The sequence below is a fragment of the Papilio machaon genome, chromosome 1, assembly GCF_912999745.1.
Source record: "Papilio machaon chromosome 1, ilPapMach1.1, whole genome shotgun sequence".
Taxonomy (NCBI): Eukaryota; Metazoa; Arthropoda; class Insecta; order Lepidoptera; family Papilionidae; genus Papilio; species Papilio machaon.
In genome coordinates this window covers 2004297-2029463 of record NC_059986.1, presented here as the reverse complement: position 1 = coordinate 2029463, position 25167 = coordinate 2004297, and the positions used below count along the sequence as shown (strand labels likewise).

General features: G+C 38.1%; 2 protein-coding genes and 1 long non-coding RNA gene across 3 annotated transcripts in view; 1 reads left to right on the top strand and 2 right to left on the bottom strand.

Annotated features, from left to right (window-relative positions):
• Positions 1-227: 227 nt before the first annotated feature.
• LOC106714204 (NADH dehydrogenase [ubiquinone] flavoprotein 1, mitochondrial) lies at positions 228-5312 on the top strand. The gene is made up of 8 exons (XM_014507177.2): positions 228-322; positions 472-675; positions 1076-1368; positions 1592-1822; positions 2037-2269; positions 2662-2865; positions 3359-3426; positions 4834-5312. The coding sequence occupies exons 1-8, from the start codon at positions 274-276 to the stop codon at positions 4971-4973; spliced, it is 1422 nt and encodes a 473-aa protein (XP_014362663.1). The 5' UTR covers positions 228-273; the 3' UTR covers positions 4974-5312.
• A 1517-nt stretch (positions 5313-6829) lies between these two features.
• The window catches only part of LOC106714257 (tribbles homolog 2), a 42154-nt gene continuing 23816 nt past the window's right edge, over positions 6830-25167 (bottom strand). The window contains exons 4-5 of the mRNA XM_014507244.2: positions 9390-9581; positions 6830-8505 (exon numbers count right to left, since the gene is read on the bottom strand). Of these exons, the coding sequence (XP_014362730.2) occupies positions 8238-8505; positions 9390-9581 (460 nt within the window). The 3' untranslated portion in view covers positions 6830-8237. The remainder of the gene's footprint in view (positions 8506-9389; positions 9582-25167) is intronic.
• On the bottom strand, positions 10614-11163 carry LOC123721212. The gene is made up of 3 exons (XR_006756179.1): positions 11128-11163; positions 10752-10828; positions 10614-10678 (listed from the first exon to the last, which is right to left on the bottom strand). It is a non-coding gene; the product is annotated as an uncharacterized LOC123721212 (long non-coding RNA).

Below are 25167 nucleotides of genomic sequence, written 5' to 3'. Positions count from 1 at the left end.
ACACACAGATAGAAACAATTCCACCGAAAACAAATTTACAAAATTGAGTAATCATAATCATTGGAACATTAAAATACAAACATGACTTATTTACATTATTTATAAGTAGCTAGTGAATGTTAAAATTTAATATCTGAAACTTGACGATACGTTAGTAAAATATAAGAAAGAAGTTTTGATATTGAGCAATGGAGCTGCGTATACTCTTTGATAAACGTCATAAAATTTCTTGTTATTGACACGAAAAGTGACATTCATTTTGACGTTTGAAAAATGGCTGGTGCGTTGACGAGGGTAATTCAGGGTTCAAAAACGCATTTGGGTAAGTAATTTTTATTTATTAGGATTTAACACTCACAATTTTTGGTCATTTTATCTCCTCATAATTTGGTGATGAATTCAAAACATTTTTATTTTAATATTAAATTAAATACGTATATAACTTGCTTACATAATTTTGACATATTACAGGCATCGTTGGCCCATTGGTGAACATCAACAATGGGTCAGTTCGGTTCCAACAGACCAAGACGAAATTTGGGCCTTTGGCGGACAGCGATCGTATCTTTACCAACCTGTACGGTCGTCATGACTGGCGACTGAAAGGCGCTCTCAAGCGAGGAGATTGGTTCAAGACTAAAGAGATCCTATTGAAAGGCACTGACTGGATTGTCAGTAAGTATTTTTTTAACTTAAAAGGACTACGCAATATATTAAAATGTACCACAATATTTTGTTTTTAATTTGTTACTAACTTGAAAAATTTATTCATCAAAAGAAATAAAGTTTAGCAAGTCTATTAAAAAAACAAAATAGGGTAGGTTTAGTTACTATTTAATCTATGAAATAAGGTTTAGCTTTATACATAGGTATTTCAATGACTTACTTTTAATTCCTTGTACATTCAAGGTCTTATTACTGTATAAACTGTGAATACCTTTAATGTAATGTTGTTGATCTAGATTGGTCATATTAGGATCTTAAAACCATAAGTATTTCAAGTACATTCCTATATACAGTTTTAAAAGACATCCATGTCATTACATACCTCTTAAGTTTTACTTTTGGTTTCAAGATGAACTCAAGACATCAGGTCTCCGAGGTCGTGGGGGTGCTGGTTTCCCTACTGGCATGAAATGGTCATTCATGAACAAGCCATCAGATGGACGTCCTAAGTACTTGGTAGTGAATGCTGATGAGGGTGAGCCAGGAACTTGCAAAGATCGTGAAATCATGCGACATGATCCACACAAGTTGATTGAAGGGTGTCTGATAGCTGGTCGGGCTATGGGTGCTCAAGCTGCGTACATTTACATCAGAGGAGAGTTTTACAATGAAGCGAGTAACTTACAAGTGGCTATTGCAGAGGTGAGTAGTTGTATTCATAGTTAAAAGATATAAGAATTAACTAAAATAAATATCGACCAATGGCTAAAATACATTCACATCTAGTTTATGTATGGAGTAGGAAGAAAACTTGTCACTGCTATATATACTTACAAGCTTAATTATAGCTCTTATGCTGTTATTTTGGTATACAATATTTGAGCTTAAGCAGGAAGGGAATTTAATTCTTCTATGCATTTTTTAGGCTTACCAAGCAGGTCTGATAGGCCGCAATGCTTGTGGCTCTGGCTACGACTTTGATGTGTTCGTCCACCGCGGTGCAGGCGCGTACATCTGCGGCGAAGAGACCGCACTCATTGAGTCTATTGAAGGCAAGCAGGGCAAGCCACGTCTCAAGCCGCCTTTCCCTGCTGATGTTGGTCTATTTGGTTGTCCCACAACGGTCAACAATGTGGAGACTATTGCTGTTTCACCTGTGAGTTGAAGTTTATTCAAGATTTTAACTTTATTATTATCATGAGTTTCGTTTGACGAAGAAAATCGTATCAACAATTTTTTTTTAATGTTGAATGAAATAAGCTCTTATTGGTTACAATTTTACTCTAAGTATCTTTCCATTAATAATTTATTTTAGCCATCACATGTCTTAAGCCTTTAAAATAGATGAAAATGTCTATGTTATATCATAGACAATCTGTCGTCGCGGTGGTTCGTGGTTCGCGTCATTCGGTCGTCCGCGTAACTCGGGCACGAAGTTATTCAATATCTCCGGTCATGTGAACACTCCATGCACTGTTGAAGAGGAGATGAGTATACCGCTGCGGGAGCTGATAGAGAGACATGCAGGTGGAGTCACCGGCGGCTGGGATAACTTGCTGGCTATCATACCTGGAGGGTCTTCGACACCGTTGATTCCTAAAGAGTGAGTAAAAAAGAAATTGAGTAAAAATTTACAGTTGCACCTATCTGGAATGTTCTAGTTAATTGTGTAATGAAACCTTAACTCACTTAGTTAATTGAATAGCTTGTTTTTAAAGCAGTCAAGTTATATGGCTCACTCTATAGTAACCAAAGTTAAAGATTGCAAATTAGAGCCTTTTTAGACGGTGTGAGTTTAATTTAAAATATTCGCTTAATTAATTAATTTAAACTAAAAACTACTTTTAACCTTGGTTACAGTATGTGACTTGTAAGTACACACCATAGACAAGAATTAAATTTTTCTAAGCTACAGCGAAAGCAAAAACATCGTTTCCTAAGACCTTTACAGTTTTCCGTGATATAATTAATAAAATTTTGATGTTATGATTGCAGCGTGTGTTCTAACGTGATGATGGACTTTGACGCGCTGGTGGCTGCGCAGACGTCTCTGGGTACGGCTGCCATCATAGTTATGGACAGCTCCACTGACATAGTGAAGGCCATAGCTCGCCTCATCATGTTCTACAAGCACGAGTCCTGTGGCCAGTGTACTCCTTGCCGTGAGGGTGTCTCTTGGATGAACAAGATCATATACAGGTATCACCACAGACAAGCTAGACTTATAAAAAAAGTCACTATTAAAAGCCTTGACCTTACAGTATGCCTCGTAAAAGGGCTTGATCTTCCAGTAGGCCCTATAGAACGCCTTTATCTTACATCTTTAGAAGGCCTGGACCTTCCAATGAGCCCTATATAAAGCTTTGACCTTACAGTGTGCCTCGTAAAAGGGCTTGATCTTCCAGTAGGCCCTATAGAACGCCTTTATCTTACATCTTTAGAAGGCCTGGACCTTCCAATGAGCCCTATATAAAGCTTTGACCTTACAGTGTGCCTCGTAGAAGGCTTTGACCTTCCAGTAGACCCTATAGAAGGCCTTGATCATATAGTAGGCCTTATAGAAGACCTATTTTTAGGTGACTACTTTAGTGTGGAAGTTAAAATGTATCTTTATTTTCAAAGTTTAAGTTTAATCTTAACTGATTGTTAATTAAAATTGTGTTTTTATCAGATTTATTATTTATTTTTTTAGATTCGTGGACGGTAACGCTTCACCAAAAGAAATCGATATGTTGTGGGAAATATCCAAGCAGATTGAAGGTTAGCTAAATATTCCATTAACACATGTATTTTATTAATTACTAGCTGTTGCCCGCGACTTCGTCTGTGCGAAATTAAAAAAAAAACTTAATAAGGGTATGAAAAATAGATAGTAGCCGATTCTCAGACATACTGAATACGCATATAAAATTTGGTAAAAATCGGTAAAGCCGTTTCGGAGGAGTACGGTAACTAACATCGTGACATGGAAATTTTATATATAAGATAGATAATTCAAATAGGGTTTTTAACTAACAGACAAATCTATATATATAAAAGAAAGTCGTGTTAGTTACACTATTTATAACTCAAGATCGGACGAACTGATTTAGCTGAAAATTCATGGGGAGGTAGCTTACAACTAGGAGATGGATATAGGAACTTTTTTATCTTGTGTGCATTTTTTTTTTATTCCGCGCGGACGGAGCCGCGGGTAAAAGCTAGTTATTTATATTTCGAATATGAATTAATTTTTTATTATTCTTCAATTACTTTTTTACATACATTAATGTTCGTAAAGTATTTGACATTTTGTATTTTCCATACAAATTAATATCATCATTATGAAAATGTCAAATTTTAATTGTACAATAATCAGTCCGATGTTCAATGACAACGAGTTTTTTTTTATTCCACAAGATAATTTATAGTGATTTCATAATATTGTGTGTTTTGCTAACATTTATTTCACAATAATTTACTGCGATTAAATATACAAGTCGCAACTTGTAGCTTTACTAATTGTTCTAGCAAATTGTCTAGATTAATTTTCACATTGTACTTTATCTCTACGTTTCTTGAAATCTCGGAACATATAAAGTGGAAAGATTTCTCTATTTATTTTGCATTGAATAGACACCGAAATTATTGAACAAATTCGAAGAATTATTTCACTATTGGAAAGCTATACTAACCCCTGATAACATAGGCTATATTTATTACTAGTTTTTTTTAATTCTGCACAGATAAAGGTAAAGCAACTGCTGGTAATTAATAAAAATCAGTATTTTAGTTTTATAGTTTACTCTATGAGTTGTCAGTTCGCTTTCTTCCAATAAAATGCATAAACAATCAGAATTTACATCATTACAGTATTTAGTACATGTCCATAGATATTTAATATACAAAATTAGCTTTTACCCGCGACTCCGTCCGCGCGGAATAAAAAATAGAAAACGGGGTAAAAATTATCCTATGTCCTTTTCCTGGTTCTAAGCTACCTGCCCACCAATTTTCAGTCAAATCGATTCAGCCGTTCTTTAGTTATAAATAGTGTAACTAACACGACTTTCTTTTATATATATAGATAGATTAACTGCCATATTGAATACTTGTTCCCTTAGTGTAATTTCAGGCCAATTAAGTACTCTGAGTGTGGCTGTTGTGTTTAATTAGCTCAATATACAGGTCACACGATCTGCGCGTTGGGTGACGGCGCGGCGTGGCCCGTGCAGGGACTTATCAGGCATTTCCGACCTGAGCTGGAGCGTCGTATGGCCGCATATGCTGCCTGCCACGGCCCCAGCAAGGCTGAGAGATTATACTAGAAGTGACTCCATAAGGCCTTTGGGGGCCCTCATCATCGGTTGTAGGCCATAAGTCATAGGGCCTTTTTAAGGCATAGGGCCTTTAGATTGTATCAGTTACGTATTTCAATGAAAGAAATAATTATGTCTAGGCCCTTACAAGTCAGAAAGGCCCTCATGCTTGAAAAAAGGCCTTATACCATCTTAGAATGTGATAGAATACTTATTAATGTATTACTTCTCTAAATAAAGGCGATTGTTTTATTTTTTTTGCAATATCAATGAAAACCCGTACTCTGTCTATCCTTATCCGCTCAGAAATATTTTTAAACAGTATATAGTAAATAATTGTTTTTTTTTTCATAAGCAATAAAGTTACTGACGACATGGAAATTTCTCCGAATTTCCGAATTTTTCTGGATGTATTTATACTAGGATAATCTGTTGGTCATCAATTTATAAATAAATAGAATTTAAAAATAATTGTTAAAAGTTTTATTTCATTTACACTCCATTTATAATTTAAAAAAGTGGTATGATTTTTTAAATGATATTGCTACAGAAATTATGTCGTAATATTTATTTATAATTTAATGTATTTTATACAAAGAATTAAACAAATAATTATGTAGATTTTTTAAATAAAGTACTTGGCAAAAAATCTAATATTTATTTTTAATTCGTATTTTTATTAAGGCGTTACCAGATTTGCACTTAAATATTCGTTATGGAAAAATAGTCAAAGGAAATATTAGAGCGAAGTTTTTTTAAGACAATATAAGTTTGCGTAATATTAAATTAAATTATGCAATAAACAAAGAACCACAATTCTTAGCGAAGTAGTTAGCTGCGGTCGTAACAATGCGACTTCAGAGGGCCTAGCACGAATATTTGTGACTAATAAAGAGATTCTACGTAAAATCATATCAAATCTTCGAAATAATGTTTTTTTCCATGTTTGAAATTATTATTTCCAGTAGTTTTATTCCTCTTAATTTAATATTCATAATTTTAACACAAGTTGACGTCACAAAATATAAATGACTTCCTGGAAACATTTAAAAAATTAAAAATTCATAGATTCTCAATGTCGAGTTATCACAAGGTCTTTTAAAATGTATGGCATAAACAACGGGAAAGTTATTTTTAAGTTAGTTTTTGGTTTTATTTATCTTAAATGAGCAGATCTAAAGATTGCGCAGCTGCGCTAACTGGATTGACGACTTGTAACTATTGTTTTTTTTTGCGTTTGTAAGCCCTAGGTCTGTTATGTGCACACAAGTGGACCCTAGTGATTATAGATAGATGTTTTCACTGCACTAATCGTAGATGTGAAGATTAGACTATAGGTAATAGACATTACGCCAAAGTTTCTTTTTAGCCAACTTCAAAAAGAAGGAGGTTATCAATTCGATTGTATTTTTTTTTTAATGACAAACTTTTATTTAGTTTCACGTGTCATCAAATTAAATTTAAACCACTTCCCGGTTATTGTACGAGCTGAAATTTTGCATATATATGTAAATAGCGTGACAAGGCAATATATTATGTTGACTGGAAGGTGGCCAAAGGAACTTCACAATGAAACGACACAATCTTATCGATTTTAAATCGTCGTTTTTTCAATTTTTAGTTGTGTTAATTAACAAGAAGTAAAGGCTTATTTTTAAATAGATGTTTTCTACTTTTAATTATTATATGTTTTCATTCTTCTTTCAACTTTTTTTCTTTAGTTTAATTACAATTTTGTCTTTGGTCAATTTTTTTGTATTAAAATTAGTATAAATATGCTTTTTAAAATGGTTTTTTTTATGTTAAGGATTCGGATGAAAGAGGATTTGTTGGTAGTAATAAAAGTATGGTATATTTTTTTCTAAATTATTTATTCCCTCTATTACTCTTTCTTTTTTTCTGATAATCTTAAAATATCTTAGCTCTATGTACAGTTTGCATAAATTAAAGTACTTTATAATTTACAGTACACTAATATTGTACAAATCACTTTCAGCCGTGTGAAAGACTGACTATCTACTGCAACGCCACTCTATTCACGATAGTAACACGTTATACAAAGTTTCACAGAATTATAAATAAAGAACAAAAATGAAAAAAAAAATGATTTCTCGATTTAACTATACAACAAAATACGCGGGATAAAATGTCTTTCGATTTTACAATTTTTGATTTTATAATTTTAACAATACAAAAAAAATATTCAATATGATTTAAAAAAAATTAAAACTCAACACCAAGTACCAAATGAGACATCGATTCAGCGAAAAGGAGTGGGTGCCCGCTCAGACAAAATAACAACAATAAATTAATTTTACATTAAATAAATGGCACTGACCAAATTCTACACCGTATTCGGTACGTGGTGATGCGAATAAAATAAACGAACCAATTCTATTTGTGCTTTCTAATACAATAACAAAAAAATTAATTTAGAATGTATATAATATGCCGAATGATCACAATTAATAAAAGAAATAATAATAATGAAATATATCTATAGTATGGAAGCAAGTGATCCTGGCTGGTCGCAGCGCGTCTCGTCAGCGCAACAACACAATGGCAATCGTAACGCTAAATAACATCGGTGGAGATCACAATTACACAATATAACTTTAACTTCTTTTAAATATAAATACAAAATATACATTATTTAGGCAATTACCTAAAGTTTTTGAAACAACTTCAATGCAATATATCCATCTATATTGTTGTGAAATTGATACGATTAAGTTAGGCTTAACAGGAATCATTTGCATAGTAAGCGCGGGAGCCGCTCACAACATGGATCTCGTCACTAACGAAGATCACAAGTACGCGATATCAGTCTCACTTTTCTGTCATTACCTTACCCCAGATAGCAAAAGCTGGAACCTTCGGCCGCATGCGTTATATACCATACGTAGCAACATCGGCGACGTTCCAGCTCCTACTGCATAAATAAGTGTGTGCAGGCGCGGGCCAGCCGCAGCCGCATCTCTACCTCTTATCACTAGAGTTACATCTCCGCGGAGGCTGCACCTGCCGCCGCGCATCCCGCACCGCACGCAGCGAGCGCAGCCGCCGCCTCGCCCAAACTTAGGCCGGATCATACATACATACATAAATATATCAACAGACGATCGATTACAAGATTTTCAACTCTTGTACAAAGTTCATTTGTATCTTAAACTGACTCAATCAACACCCGAAATCGTCTGCGTTTGATGAATATTTGACGGAATCCGCTGGATGCGAAGTGATGTGATGGGAAAAGGGAAGTTGGAAGCGCTGTTAGACGCAGTCCGCGAGACCGAGGTCGAGGTCTGGCACGAGGCGGTCGAGGCAGGCGGCGGCGCGCGGCGGCAGCTCGTTGCGCGGGTCGCGAGCCAGCCAGGGATGGCGCAGCACGTCGCGGGCGCTCAACCGCTCGCACGCCTCGCGTCGCAACAGCGACCGGATCAGGCACTTGCCGCGTGACGACAAGCACTCCGGCACCACGAAGTATCCGCGGGAGATCTTCGCAAATAAAGACGCGTGCTCCGAATCGTTGAACGGATATCTGCAACAAAAGAAAACCATTATCAAACACTGTCACCAAAGTGATATATCCTCGAGCGATAAGAAGATAAGGAAAAAGATTCAGAGTTATTTAAAAAAAACACCGGAGAAAATATTTTTTCTTCGGCCCGCATGGTTTTATCTGAGCGATAAGATCATTAAGGCCGACATTATGGGGAGCATAAACTGTTGCGTTTTTGTGAAGCTCGGCACCGAATTAACGAACGCCCGAATTCGATTGTCATTCGTGGAGTCGGCGGAGGACGCGGCAGCTGCGCGCGAACACTACAACAAAAACTCAGGTATGATGAAACCCTTCCGGCGACAGGTGAGGCGAGCGATTGCGGCGAAATCCCGGGACACGAATTTTAAATTACGGGTGCCGGGGGAAAAAAAAAAAAACAAAACAAAGGTATAGTAGGGCAGGTGCGTGCGAGGGAGTGCATCGAGGGCGGATCAACGTCTTCGACACATGACCGCGGCAGGTGCGGGAAGATTTCACGAGGTTCTATATGTGGGTGATACAATCGGCGACCGTTGGCGCGTAACGGCCGACAGGTGACCGTCAACGGTCGCGACGACGGCACCGTCCAGACGAACGGTAAGTCCCACGCTCGCCGCCAGGTGAAGACGCCCACCCTTCGCCTTAATTAATGCCTTTAATTGTACTCACTAACCCATTTGTTTAGGGTGATTAGGGTGAGTTACAATTTATGGCATGCAAAAGGCTTGTTAAGCAATAACTGTATACTATAATGGACCCTTTTACATGAAACTATACGGCTAACTAAATTTTTTGTGTGATTTATTGTGTATGGGATATTATTATTCGAATCACAACTTTGCATTTATCTATTGTAATTACAATGCAATATGAACACCCACCTTCCAACGAGCATGGTGTACAGTATGACGCCGAGGGACCACATGTCAGCGGCGCGGCCGGAATATGTAGTGTGCGCGCGCAGGATCTCCGGGGAGACGTACGCGGGGCACCCCCGCTTGTCCTGCAGAAGGTCTTCCTCAGGGTCATCCAATACCACCGCGTCTTCTAATGATTCCAGCTTTAACGTTGTTCTGTAACAAACAAAATTAACTATTAGTTTTTAATTGCATTTTCGTTGCTATAGAGTTAACGATGAAATTTTTCGAATAAAAACATATGATAAATCAATGAAGCATGTGAACGAACAATGGTGTATTAAGCTTTGAAGGTTAAGTAATAAAGATGACTCAAGATATTAAATTGCATGTTTGAGAATTGCCATAGATTCGCATGGGCCAATTACGCATTAGGTAGCGAGATCTTCAAATCAAACTTTGATAACTTCGCCAATAATCGATAATAAATATCATGTAATAATGATCATTTGTGATAAATGATAACAGTGATAATAATAATTAACACGATAAAACATAGCGACCCCGTATTCGATCCCGGGCCGATGACCTGATGTTAATCGCGAATCATTTGCCGCAACGTGTCTGCAAACGCGACCCTTTGTAACAAAGCGATGCCTCGCCCTTCCGCGACTATCAAAAATTTATAAAATATAAACGTATAAATGCACGTAGAGTAAATAAAAATATAGTTATTTTCCTGAAAATCAACCTTTAATGTTATTTTCCATGGATTTTCATTATCTGATAAATGATAATTAAATAGTGTGTATGATAGAATAAACCGTGGGTTCCTGCGACTCGTCGTTTAAAACATACCCGTTCGGCAAGAAGATAGCATAAAGTTCTCTTAATGTTAACATTATTCAAGATCTGATATCAGAAATGATAACCAAAAGTCAACATAAAGTTAACATAAAGTTAACATAAAGCTCTCTTATGAGCCATCTAGCGCCATCTTTTAGAGATCATTAAAAAGATATCAGAAAGATAACATTTTCTAGATATCATAAAGTTTAACGTTTTTATGTTAAAATTAAGAGGCTAGTGTAAAATTAAAATCGACATGGTAAATAGGTTTAATTATTGTTTATTTGATAACACAATGAATAATAACGATATGACATACCAATATAAATAATCTTATTATTAAAATTATAAATACTTTTACGGCTCAAGTAATGATATAGGAGTTTTAAATGTTGGTGCTGGTTGCTGATCCTTTTGGCTCACGTACGTGGCAGGTGGCATTGGTATATTATTTATTCCGCTATCTGAAAATAAAGTGTTTTATTAATAAGGAACAAAATAATTATATATAATTGAACAACTTTATTTGTTACATACCCTCATTATCAGAAGAACTTGACGATATTATCCTCTTTCTACTTTTAGTTTCTTACTTTTACATCTTGTGTTGAATCCTAAAAAAATATCAAATTAGAAATTGAAAATATTCATTAAATTTTAGCGCATTCAAAATTTTATCAGACACTTTTACAAAGACGATGCTGATAAGTTTTTTTTTTTATTATGTATGAATGTATGAATTAAATTAACAAAATTGTATACAAATGTTTAAAGTTAGAAATATTTTAAAAAGTAAAATATTTAAACTGCATTTATTTAAAATAGCGACGAGCATCGTCTTACAACAATTTTAAATAATTTAATTAGTTATAAAATATAAAAAAATGTGTTTATAACCTATATTCATACTTACAAGTTTATTTGTTCGGCAATTAAATTCTTGATAACTAACTGAATAATAAGAATCACAAATACTATTAATTATAGTTTCAACCAGTATGTTAAGTCAAAAATAATACGTTTATGTTGTAATAATTGAATAAAACCACTTAGCAATGCCGAACGAATTACGATGCAATTCACGCTTGTCAACAATCACTCTTTAATGGATGAGTGAGAGGTCCGTATAGAACAAAATGGCCGCTGTTGTCGCGAAAAGTACTAACAATTCAATTTTTCGTATATTTCAATTTCGAATTATTTTTGAATTGAACACCAAATTTATTTTTGAAAAAGTAACTAGAATTGTTTTTTAAAAATGATTATTAAGGAAATTCAATAAATCTGAAATTTTTTAAAAGTTTTATTAACAAAAAAATATGTTCTCGAAAAGTCATCATTTAGTTATCATTGAGATTGCTTTAAAATGACATCGGCAAAAAGTTATCGAAAAGACAACATTTTGCTGAGCTCTAAAAGTCAACATGTTTCAGACAACATTATGTCATCTTTCTGACTTTTATGCCGAACGGGGATGCAATTCACGCTTGTCAACAATCACTCTTTAATGGATGAGTGAGAGGTCCGTATAGAACAAAATGGCCGCTGTTGTCGCGAAAAGTACTAACAATTCAATTTTTCGTATATTTCAATTTCGAATTATTTTTGAATTGAACACCAAATTTATCTTTGAAAAAGTAACTAGAATTGTTTTTTAAAAATGATTATTAAGGAAATTCAATAAATCTGAAATTTTTTTAAAGTTTTATTAACAAAAAAATATGTTCTCGAAAAGTCATCATTTAGTTATCATTGAGATTGCTTTAAAATGACATCGGCAAAAAGTTATCGAAAAGACAACATTTTGCTGAGCTCTAAAAGTCAACATGTTTCAGACAACATTATGTCATCTTTCTGACTTTTATGCCGAACGGGTATTGTTATGTCTACTTTGTCAAAGATAATGACAGGGATGAAGATATATTTTTATACAAAGATTTTGGTTTTGGTTTTTCAATTACACTTTCCACATAATCGTAACAAAAAGAAAGAGGTTTTTAGGTTGATCGATTCAGAACGAAGAAAATGGTAAAGAGTATTACTGTACTTCGCTTGTAATAAACATGTAAGGGCGTTGTTATTGTTTGGAAGTTTTGTCATGTAAATAATTGAGTGTCGAACCATAAAGTTGTGACGCAATAGGTTTTGTTTCATCACACGGTGTGGGGGTGGGGGGGAAGGGTTCAGGCTCGGCCTCGTGGCGGCTGTCGCATCATTTCGAAATGCATTAATGCAGTACAAAATTAACACGTCAACGTATTGTATGTTATCTAAATAAGTGTTATATCTGTTGATATATCCGATATTATCTATTTTATCTAAATATTATATAATTAGTGGACTGTATTTTCTAATGTGTTACCTCAATTATTCATTAGATATGAGATGCCAAAATGAAAATTGCCTTGATTAACTTTTTATTGCAAAACTGTTAGATTTTCTAATAGTTTTTCTGAACATTTTTTTTATAAAAATTAATAGAAATATATATTTAAAGTATAAATTACTAATACTAAGAAAAACTTTTTATTTCAAAATATTATTGTTAAGACTTGTCCATTTTCCGGCCTGACTTGTAACGTAGGAATTCGAGTTAGTTATGTTTTCTGAGAATGACGCGGTCGTTGTTCATTGTCCTGTAATTTCTGTACACTGTATAAGTTGGGTTGAGGATATTAGCAATAACAATGTAACCACGTAACGCTTATTCGTAGGAAAATTTGATTGAACTTGTATATGGCCAATGTATTCATTACGTAGAAGTCACAGTAATGATTTTTTAAACAAAATGCAAATCCACTAAAGACAGGTGTGACAAGATCCAAAGTAATGCCGGAATTCTCAGTTTAAATTTAGATCGTTTTAAAATAGGGCCCAAAAGGGCGCCGGTTAATTTAATGTTACGACGAAGGGCTAATCTATTTTAGTCGACAAAAATCCATTACGTGCCATTACAGCATCAAAACGTGTGAAGCTTTAGAAACTCGGTTCGAAACTTGGATTGCACGAAACTTGCGAGATCGTTGCGCGCCGCCAAAGCTCGCAATAAATATAAAGTTTGCTCAAAGCGTTGTTTCTACATAATCTGCGGTCTACACAGTTTCCACTAATCGCTTCGTCTTGAGACCGGAGACCGGAGACCGGGAGACTATTACAAACTTTACGAGACTATTGCGATGACATAATCAGCGACATTACTGAAGCGTGGAATGATGATTTATTATTGATATAATATTTATGAGCTGGATCGTGACAATATGGGCCGGTTGGCACCCGTTAAAGGTTACTCTCGTTAACTGCGTGTTTCGCAACCGGCTCGGTTATTGACAACTTAACGCTTCACGTGTAACTACATTGTTGAATATAACTATCATTTTGGTAGTCTTGTGATCAAAATCAAATTGTACGCTTTAAATGTCGGCAGTGCATTCTGCGGCGTAAGGGCGTCGTCCTCGTATCAGATTAAGCGGCGCCTGCGCAACAGTTCCTAATTAAAATCCGCTGCAGCGGCGGTAAGGTGCGCGAGCGCGGGCGCGACGTCTGCAGCCGCGATCGATTCGTATTTCGCAAGCTAGTAAATGAGCCGCACGGTGTCGTAATGCGGTCGGAAGGTTGGCCGGATTTCCGAGCGGCGCGGCCTCGAAGGATTCTCGCGCTGCGCCGCGGACCGCTCGAGAAAGGACAACCGCTGCTCGCCGGCGTTGGCCAGTTCGGCTTCCTCGCCGACCGTAACCTAGCTACTGACTTACGAATAAAGCAGTTATTACTGACTCACGACCACACCTTCGCAAACACAGGTTTGAGATCAGTAGGTACTCTTGAGTTCTGCTAAAATGGTGCGATTGACTTTTTTTTCCAGAGTGCACAATGGGCGTAGCGTAATGGAAGTGTGGGAGATCGCCTATAATTAACGGGATGTGCGCTTTCGCAACGGCATGCGCTCGACGCAACCCTGAAAGTTTCGTAATGAACAATGGCGGCGGCGCGGCGGTCGCACAGTCAGATGCAGCGCACATGCATGCACTTCCTGCTCGCGTTATATCGCTTGCGCAAGCGCCCGCGGCCGCCGATACACAAAACGGAATGATGCGACGTGCAGCGGCCGCCGTTGCGAAATGACGCCGCCTAATCGTCCGCGGTACACAGCCAGTTGTTAGCTCGCCGCTTCCTAGCCCGCATCTTAGTCATAGGTTTTCGTAATGCGCGCCGTAGGGACGCGTGCTGTCGCAAGCGCGTTGCCTCACCGAGACGCCGGGATACATTGGGAAACCATCCCGACCATGTCCAATTATACTGCGAGTTGCACAATGCCGCCCCGCGGTCGACGGTCGCTCCGTGTCATTTGATGGATAGACGATCCGAACAACGAGAATATTAGAATAATGTTGTATTAATACGCAGATATTTGCGTTAGGTACGGAATCTCGGTCGTTGTTGCGAAACTTTGTGCAATCGCCGCGTGGTACTAAAACATCTGTCGTGCAGTTATCGGTATGCTTCCACGCTCCAGAATTTAGGTCTCTAAACTGCGCTAGGAGTTCGGTTTGTTTTATCGCGGCGATAACGCAAGTCGAACATTTTGAAACGGCGTACTAGGCCGCTTGCGAAAACGCTAATGTGAACATCGGTTGCAAAATTGTTTTAGTTTTAAAATCGAATGCGACGGGCGGTTAGTGGCGGCGCAGGCGATGGGCCGCATGCGGTGACATTCGCCTGTGAGCAGATCGGGTAGCGCAACGCCGCGGGCCGTATTTGGCAGGCGCACGGCGTGCGGAGTGCGCGGTCGTGTCACAATGGCGCGGATTATGAGCTCGTTGCGATATGGCGTGTTGCAAGCGCGGGCGCGCGTCCAAGCGTCGCTCCCGTGTTGCAACCGCGCCCGCGGCGCTCCCGCCCGCTGCACGTCCGCGCGCACCGCAACACCGTACAATGACCCGACCATTACGCGAACGTTGTGCAACGAAGAAAGCGTCCGGTGCGTAGCCGCGAAAACCGTCCGAATTCTCATCGATCTCCGTCACGAATCGCAGCACTTACACCGTTACATGGCGGCGAGCCTCGGATCCGGCGAGCGGTCGACTTTCTAACGCGGGGTCGGTGTACGCGGCGGCGTGTCGCAATAATTTCTCCGATGCCGCGAACGAAGAAAGCGCGACCTCGCCACTATTTTGCAATCGCACGCTCCGCGGGAAAGAGCGGTAGAAAGTGCGCGTGAATCGCGCGACGGATGCACTCTCCGCAAAGGGCCAGTCGCGCCTCCCACAAACGCAGCAGTTCGTGTCGAACGAGTACATGGAATTGGGAAAACGAGCGCGGGGTTGCGCAAGGCCCGATAAACGTGTGGGCCCTTGTCACCGTTGCGCTGGTGAAACACTTCCGTTCATTGACTCCTTCCCGATATAATGTTACGTAGGTTTCGAAATACTTTCACCGTAGGCAAACCACATGTCCCGATGTCTAGGCCTAGCAAAAAGCATTCGCTCGGACTTGTATCCTTGATCTTTCCGGGTGATTTGGAGGCGGTGCTGCGCGCTCCACATGTCGCAAGCTCGCAAGAGATTCGACGCGTAACTCTAGGAATTCCTCTGTGGGGATGCGAGGCGAAGTACCGACGGGTAAGCGTTGCGCGCAGCGGGTTGCGTGAGCACTTTCATAACGCGTTGTTACGTTTCTAGTCGACTTCTGTAACGGTTGGGAAACGCAGCGGTAAAAAGCTGCCGGTCCCATATCGCGGATGAGTAATCATCATTACACAGCATGGCTGGAAAAACGCAACGCGCCGCTCGTGTGATCGCGCCTTACAAAAACTTTCACGTAACATCTCCAATACTTTACATGTGGTCGTAACTCTATCAACATTTCAGATGTTACAGAACAAAGGTGTACATGTAACAAAGACCTTGTTATACAATTATTTACAGTTAATTTTCTAAGCGATTTATTGCGGCATTCACAACGCTTTCTGCTAATAAATAGTGTAGGACTATTACCTAAGCTAGTTTTTTAAAATTAAATAAAGGCACATAAGACCCGCAAGTATATAAGTAAACATAGTATAGATGTGCGCGTCACCTGGAGGCAGGTGGACCACAGAGCAGCGTCGTGTGGCAGCTGCTTGACAGATGCGGTCCGCGGTCTGCGGTCTCAAAGCAACTCGACATCCGCGCGCTCGGGACACGATTGTTCCCGCGCAATCGCTTCCTCCTCATTATTGGAAGTCGGAAGTGCGAAACGCTCGCCTCCGTACCTCCTCTGTATATACTATATGTAAGTAAATCCGAAACGGAATTATTTTGTAGGCACGAATGTACGTAGCATTGAGTTGCGCACATCTGTATCCTGCTTGGTCGTGCGACTTTACGAAAAAAAAATTATTTTTAAGTAAAAACTCTGTCGGTTAGTAATGGCATAAAAATGTATTATTAATCATAAAGAATTGCAAGTGAGGACGCAAGAGCTTGCGATACGGCGAATGTTGCGAACAGTACGGCAACGCGGCAACACGGTGAGGATTGCAAACATTCGCAAATGCATCTTGCGCGACAAATATGTTTTCAAATTTATTTCTAAATTTTTCACCCAAAGCAAAATCAACGACATAGACCGCTGAAATCAATATTCGATCCTTAAGATCGGAAAAAAAAATTTTTATTACTTTATATCAAACGTAGAACAAAAATTATTCGACTATGAAAGAACGTAGTTTGTCTCATGTGCGTGAGGGTCGTACCAAAGGCGGTGACATCGGGCCTCTAGCGTTTTGTAAGCATTAGTAAATATTTGCAAAACACCCCGTGTACAACAACGTATTAAATAAACGTTTGTTAGTTTATTTCATAATACACTTTGCGTAACTGGAAACAATTGTAACGAGTAGGCGATGCGGACAGAGGACTAAACTATTACACACTGATTGACTGATTCATTTTTTATTATTCTAATACTATACCTTGATAATCTAAGATTTGTCTAGCTATTTGTGTAGTAGGTAAAGTTTTAAGTTATTCTTTGAAGCTAAAAGTTATTGTTCCTTCGTTCAGAAAACAATGTAAGTATATATTTTGTTGATGGATGTTTTTTTTTAACTTAAACGTTATATTTTGCATGTTATTTGTTCACGTTATTATAATGTTAACCTATTTCTATGAATTCTGACAAGTTTATTATTCATTATTAAAAATATATGTGCACAGATGCAAAATAACCTTAAGTAACGGAACGGATGACGCAGGGCTGTTTCGAAAACGCGAAATAAGCGATGTTGCGATTTCGTTGCGAAATGTGTTAGCTCGTGTCTACAGAACGCGTGGGACGACAAATAGGTTTAATCTGTGACGATTGTAGACATCGTTACTTAATTAAAGCATTGTTACATCACGATAAGGTATTTACTTTACGTTTTACATAAACAGTAGTATTGAAGATTATTGTTAACTAATGTTTATTGACAGTTAATAACGTCCTTATTACAGTTACTAAGAATGGGAGATACCTACAAACAAACATCCGTCCATCTAAACAATCGCATTTATAATATTAATTAAGATTACAAATAGAATTCAAAAAATATTTTAATTCAACAAATAATTAATATCAAACATAAATATTTAAACATGTGGTAAATAGAAATTCCAGTCCTATTACTTCAAATTGAAAATCGGAACTTCAACTAATAAACATTCGACAGTAACAATTTTTAAGAAAAAAAAAATTACATGTTGAATTTTTTTAATGTAATGTCGGACATGACGCTTTCTTTTATGATGCTAGAAATTTTCAGATCCGGCTCTCATTAGGTCGCGTTTTTATAACGAATGTTGAACGAAAATAGTCGACAAATCGTTTCCGAACGAGCTGTCAGTTTGACAAGTTAAATTTTATTCTTTGACGTTTATTATTTAAAAATAGAATTTCACTTTCTTGTTTCTAATATTGTTTCCATAAAAAGTGCCAGCCTGTATTGGTATTACTATATCTTCGATAAGTATTATTGTAATAGTAATTAATGCTCTAGGGATGGGTTAGTAACGCACATTCAGTATTTATTTATAATTAAACAGGTACCGTGGACTGGTTTTGTTACGTGTTTATAGAGCAGTTGTATGTAAGTATTACCACCTGCTGTACTGGTCTATTGGTGATTATTGGCGCACTATTTGTAATGTCTTGCGATAAGCGATTTTATAATTAAGTTTCCTTAATATTGGAGACAAAGAAATTGTATTTTTGAGCACACGACGTAAACTTTATATTATATTATTTTTATTAGTTTGTTGGTATCCGACTTTATTAACAACAGAGCTATCAAAGTTTGTTATCAGTTACATTATATCGATTGTAATTACTTATATCAGCTTATGGTATGATTCATACATTATTTGAATAAATTTTGCGAACTTTATATTAAGTACCAACTTCATAAGATTTGTTATAATTGAATTCAATAAACCCTTTGTGCAGCAAGTTGTTAAGTGACTGAGAGTAAAGTTGCGATCTGTATCTTGGAGTGGAGCGAATCGGGCCAATGGTTGTAATAACACCGACCCCAATGAAGTCGCGCTATCGCCACTGCGATAACGCACGGAGACCCCTTTACTATTACTCAAATTGCATATTGAAGCCATTCAATGCACGCACTACATCAACGTCTAAGTACAGTTAGCGTAATTCTCTTACAAGTTAGAACTGCAATGTACAGTTTACAACTAAATTACGCAATATTAGTGTTTCGCATAGAAATCTACAACCGCAAAACAAATGAGTACTACGTAAGCGTAATCGTCGCGTGTACGATGAAAGTACAGCTTTCGTAAAGTTGTTTATGTCGATCGTATCGTAACAATTTCACGAAGTTTGTAAATAGACCTTATCGTTGCAAATAAAATAAAAAATAACAAAATAAATATTATCGAGAGTCGAGAACGAGTTTCTACCGTTACCTTCCTCATGAAAATACGCGTAAACATCCAAGTGAATGCGACCCGTTCCGAAACGAGTTCCCGTATTCACGAAACATCGCGACGACACCACAACAAATGTATAATCGATCATCGGTTCGATGGAGCGTATCGATTCCACGAATTGTTTACGCGTCCACGAGCGGCCCGCTAATCGGTGGCGACTCGAATATTTTCTAGTTCAAAACACGAAAGTTCATAGGCCTTATATGTACGTTTTGAAATTTAAATGCTCCTTACGCTTGTGTGAATCGAGAACGTGTATCGAATATGATTCGATTGCGTCGATAAACAAGCAGCGGCCGAGCTGCGGACGATGCCCTTGCGATTCCACGTCTCCGAAAGCCAAAGGCGCGCTGAATAGCCGGCTCGCGGCCGCTCACGGCACTGCTCGACGTATGTGGCACGACGAGACAGCGGTACTTTCTCATCGGGTACCGTTCGCCCGGCGAAATGATACTAGGCCGATGAAAGTTCCGATAGCCCACCCGTCGATTCGATACCCGAGATATGACCGCGCTTGTTGCGGCTACAATTGCGCACTTCAATTTTTTTACCGCACCGAACGGTCGAGATGAGATCATAAAAGGATCAACGCTCTACGCGAATGCCGAGGCGATGATCGACTCGTTTAGGGTCCGCGAACTCGGTCGTTCACCTACGCTACCGCTTTTTACTATCTCGGCGAAATGATGTAACTCAGAAAATGCGGAAATCGTAATTTCTAACACGAGCGGTTATGTCACGGCCCCGCGCCGAGATGCACGCCGCGAGAGGTCGCCGAACTTGCGAAACTACACCTGCCACGGCCGAGGAGAGCGGCGCGGAGCCGACCGGTGCAACAAAGAAAGCGCAAAAATATAAGAGTGAAAATTACAGCGTTACCCAGAGCCAGTGCTAAGACAAAGGGAGTCGTCCAATTTTCTATGTTTAAATGACATACCAAAACCCGCGTCGACAATCGCCGATGGTTGCTTGCACAATCCGCGACGGAAGAGAGTACGGGCGAAACGGCATACCGCGGTGATGCAATAAAGAAAGTGCGGAACTGAAGTAGGTTTTCCAACGCGGTGAACGTACTCGGCCATTAGCCGTGTATCATTTGCGTCGGCAAAGGCTCTAGAGGCGCGCGGCCGACGACCCCGCGGGGAAGACGCGGCATTCGCATTCTACTCTATGATAAAATACGGTCCGCCAAGAAAATTACGATGCGGAATCACGAGGCGCGGTGGACGGAGCGCTGGCACCGATCGCGAACCGAGATAATATGACACTCGAAGCTTCAGGAAACTGTTTGCACGAGGACGTATACAAGAAGGTATCGTGACCTTTAAATAGACGAAAAAACTTTAATTTAAATGCGATATGTCAAGTTCAGCGTGTGCGAGGCCGGTAAGCGGGTACGGCGCGGCGCGGGGCGGGGGCGCGTTGACAATGAATGGCAAAGCACCGTTGTACTTGACCCAGTATTCGGGCCGTCACGGGCCGCCGGCGCAGTGCTCTACGAACGAATGCAACCACTTACCGTACACCACGTCGACATCATCAACACAATTAATAATCGCACACACATAGAGACAAAAAATATACAAAATTTCAACTTAATAAAATTAAAGAACTGTAAATTCTGTGAGAATTTTTCACAAGAAAATCATAGCGTTTACAACAAAGACCGCTTGTGACACCTCTGACATTGGTAATACTAGATCACTAGGCCACGGCAAAAAATATATATAAATAATTTGGCGTCGGCTCGGTTTACGTCAATCAAGAAGATATTCAAATCGTCTCGCGTCAAATGTGCACCTTGATGATATCATTGTTTTGATACGAGATAGTTTTAGAGTTAGATCACTGAATATTTGTGTATGATAATTTTGTATCATAACTATAACATCGATGTTTAAAAGTATCGTAGTATTTGTAGACTTGTAACTGACATATGCAAGCATCTGTCATTGCGCAAGGTTGCAAGTACACCTGCTGTCTAGTGTCAGTTGTAACCGTTAAATTATAAGAAGACTCTATGGCTTGTTATTCACATAATAGTTTTCTATGTCAATAAAAATCATTTAAATCTAAAAAATATTAAAGTTGCATTACGGCTTTCAAATTCTAAGTCGATGAAATGAGAAATCAAGCGCTGCAGCGCTCGGGACGGCGAGCAGCGAGGCAGCACGGCAGCGGAGGCGAGCGCACTCGTAATAATCCAAGTGGGTTAAGGTTCCATCAAGGATTTGTTGCGGCAAAACACCGCTCCAAAACGCCGAGCGTTCGTTACTATGAGCTAACTGCACGCCGCCGGTTCCGCTGCATTTGTACATTAAAACCTTTTCTAATTTTATTATTATTATTTTTTTTATTATATTTTACGACATAGATCGTTAAAGGCGTCTTATAGTCTAGAAGTTTTCAAATGAAGAATGGAGATTTTTTTTAATTTTCGTTCAAATGCCGAATTCATTTGTCTATTTACAATGACAATGTTTCATTCACCTGTCGAATACGGTTAAGAGAAGTTCAAAAGAGATGTCCTTTGTTTAATTAGCGACAGACACAAACAAAAGTAAGTCGATCGTTAGGCGCGTCCCTTTGTCCCGACACCTAAGCCGAGGACAATGGTTACGTCCTTTGAGAGGCTTTTGAGTTTCGCGAGCGCTCACAGGCGAGCCGAGCCGAGCCGAGCGCAAAACAAACAGGTTAATAAGTTTCAAAACGATCCAGATGTATTACAAAAGCGGTAGCACACAACTGTTTGGCAACTGTACGGCCGATTGTTTCGCAACTCGCATCGCAGCGTCCGGACCACTCGATTAATTGTTTCTATCGTTCAATATCGACTATTCGATTCTTTTGTTTAAAATACTCTAGCGCTTTGTGCCGCCGAGTGTTTAATAAAAAAATTAAAGTATTTTTAAATTGTTCTCAACAGCTCTCGTCCTCTGTTGTTACCCTGAAGTACCTACGCGCTATTTGTAAATATTATTGCAATGTTATTGTAATTAATTTAAACGCGAATGTTTTAAATAATTTAATATTTTGCAATATAAGACCTCGAAATTATTATGTAATTATAATAGTAATAATATATTAATTGAGCTCTTTAACGACGCGGTTTCATTGCAATAGGTATGCTAAAGTGCAGTTTGAAATGTCCCAATAAGCGTGAACAAAACCTGATATTGTTAATACGAGACGTTATATCCAATTTCGGTTAGCGTATGTAACCTTTGAGGGTTCCTAATACTGGTATACTGATGCAATTGTCTTGTGCAATGGACTTTTAAATAAATATGTCTATTAATCTTCGATCGCGTACGACCTTAATTTCTACTGAATATATTTTCAGTTTACAAAATAGAATACATAGAATGAACGTTACACATTATGCTATAAATATATATAATAATAGAGGTAGATGTGTGCTCAGGCCGGTGTCGGCGGCGATGGCGGAGGTGGCAGATGTTCGCGCATCTATTATACCTCAGACAAAGGCAGGTAAAGGACCAAGTCGGGCCATGTGCTGCATGTCACTTTTTCACATGTTTAATGTGGATTGAAAAAAACTAATCTGACCGGACAGATGGTAGAGCACATGCGCACACAAAAACACAGACACATCTAACAGATGGAAAATCATATAAGTATCCGAAACGATTATCCGCGCGTTCAACGAAACGGTTTTGATACGCGTTGCGTAACTACATCAAAATAATTACAATGGTTTCCCTTTGTTACAAAAGAGAGAAACGAATCGAATCCCAGTTATCAAAATTAATAACGGCAAAACCAATTTACTTTGATCGCGTAATATCCTGCCCGGAGCATTTATTGAGCTCGTCAGAGTTTTCAATTTTCCTCGCGATGAGAGGAAAATAAATGATCGATTGGATGTAGCTTTGACGTTCACAATTAAAATTGTAACTTTCCTCTTTTACTAAGAGTCGTTCATATTAAATGAAAACATTTAATAGCGCATTCCAAACGTGTTGTACAACATTAAAAGCTCTATCGAAGAATAAAAAAAACAGCAAATATTGACCTCGCTGCATATGTCGAAAGCCAAACTCTGTGACTGGTTATAAGTGCATTTGAATAAACATTCGCTTCGACAATAACGAAACTTTGTTGACCTTACGCTGTATCGGATATCGGCCCGTGCCTCTACATAGAGCCATCAGGTGTCCAAATACGGCGACTGACTTTTGTATTGACAGGCCAAAACACTTGGTTCTTATTATTGCTTCCGGACATCTTGAAATATTAAGTTTATTTTATCAACATTTAAAAATATACCGGTTTTCATAAAGTTATAAACACAACGTAAAACATTATAAGATAGAGCGCTTAAAATAGACCCGTCGTTGTAATGTCAAGAAGTTGTTGCCCATAAAGTCTCGAAGGACCAGATTTACGAACACGTCTATTCATTCCGATTCACAAAGCAAAAGATGACTTGATAACTTGGACATGTGGTTTAATTTAGACTGGCCTAGGGTTGGCTCGGTTATTGTCTGCTAAGAATGCGAATGTTGAACACGTGCGTTTGGCAGGTAGGAGGATTGCATGTGCAATAGCATTGTCCGTCTCAAGATAAAGGTGTTTTTCTTGGTTTGGTATAGGTGAATCTTTGCACAATGGCCGGTGTTCTATAGATAATCGGTGCATTTCGATAGTACATTATGCGTAGGAGATAACAAAGCTTGTAGTTTTATTTTTTACGGCAACATCTGTTCGTTTCGAAGGTACGTCGTATTTGAACAAAAGGGATTCTACATTGTCACGTCGCTCACATAATTGTTGAAAGATTAACCCGATATGAAAACGAACAATCCAATATTAGAACACCTTGGCTTTTTTTCTGTAAGAATAAAGGACACCCAAAAATCGAGTTTGACGTTTACCTGAATTGCTGTACGTAAGTTTTGAAACTTTTTTTAATAACTACAAAATTTATGCTATCGATTGAAGCAATATTTTGAAGGTTAATGTTTTAATTTTTATCTTTCCTTTATTATAAAAATAAGGAGAAGTCTTAAGTGAAATTTTAAGGGGAGGCTATTCCCTACCTCAACACGGTCATTGGTCTTGAGGCTTATCAGAAGGGAGACACCTAACGCACAGAGGTCGCACAATCTCTGTTATCGCGGTGATAACGCGCTAAGGTCGAGTGCCGCAATGTTATACACTGTCATGTCACAATACACTGTACTTGTAGATGTACTTAATCAAGGGAACTAGTAATAATTTTTATTTTTTTTAAAGTAAGAATCTAATAACTATAATGGAGTCTGTAGGCAACATAGGTATAGCTTAGCCAACTAAAACGTGACAGTATAAAAGTAAGCATTATTATGTTTTTTTTTAATTAACACAACGTAGACTCATAATAATTAGCAAATCATACAAATTAAAAAATATAAATAATATTTCAAAATATTCTGAATTGATTCGTATCAATTCTAATCGGATAGTTTCACATGATACTTGAAACTTTTTTTCAATCTCGAGGGGAACGGAACAAGATTGTGAAGTGCTCTCGACCACCGGATGTAACGGGACCGGAAACGGACCTTTAAATACAGCCACGGGGTCGGCAGATGGTTGATATTGTAGCGCTTGAGACAAAGGAAAAAAAATTGAATTAAAAAAATTGCACACAAGTCACATGGTTGAAGCTAATTGAAGTTAAAATTGCATCATGGTTTTTAAACCGAATTAAGATATTGCATTAAAATTTTCGTATTAATTTTAATTTACTTTACATTCACTTTATTAAACAAAAATCATTACATAAATAAAAAGAATCAAATAGTTTTCGTATTAGCTTACATTTTTATGTATTTGGCTACTGAATTTCGAGATTTCGCAATGAAACGCTACTAAATCAAAACTTATTTACATGTGTCATAGTTGCGTAAGAAAATCGAGATGTTTATTATTAAATCGGAACATAATTATATAATAGAGGTAAATCATATAATGAAGATGATACA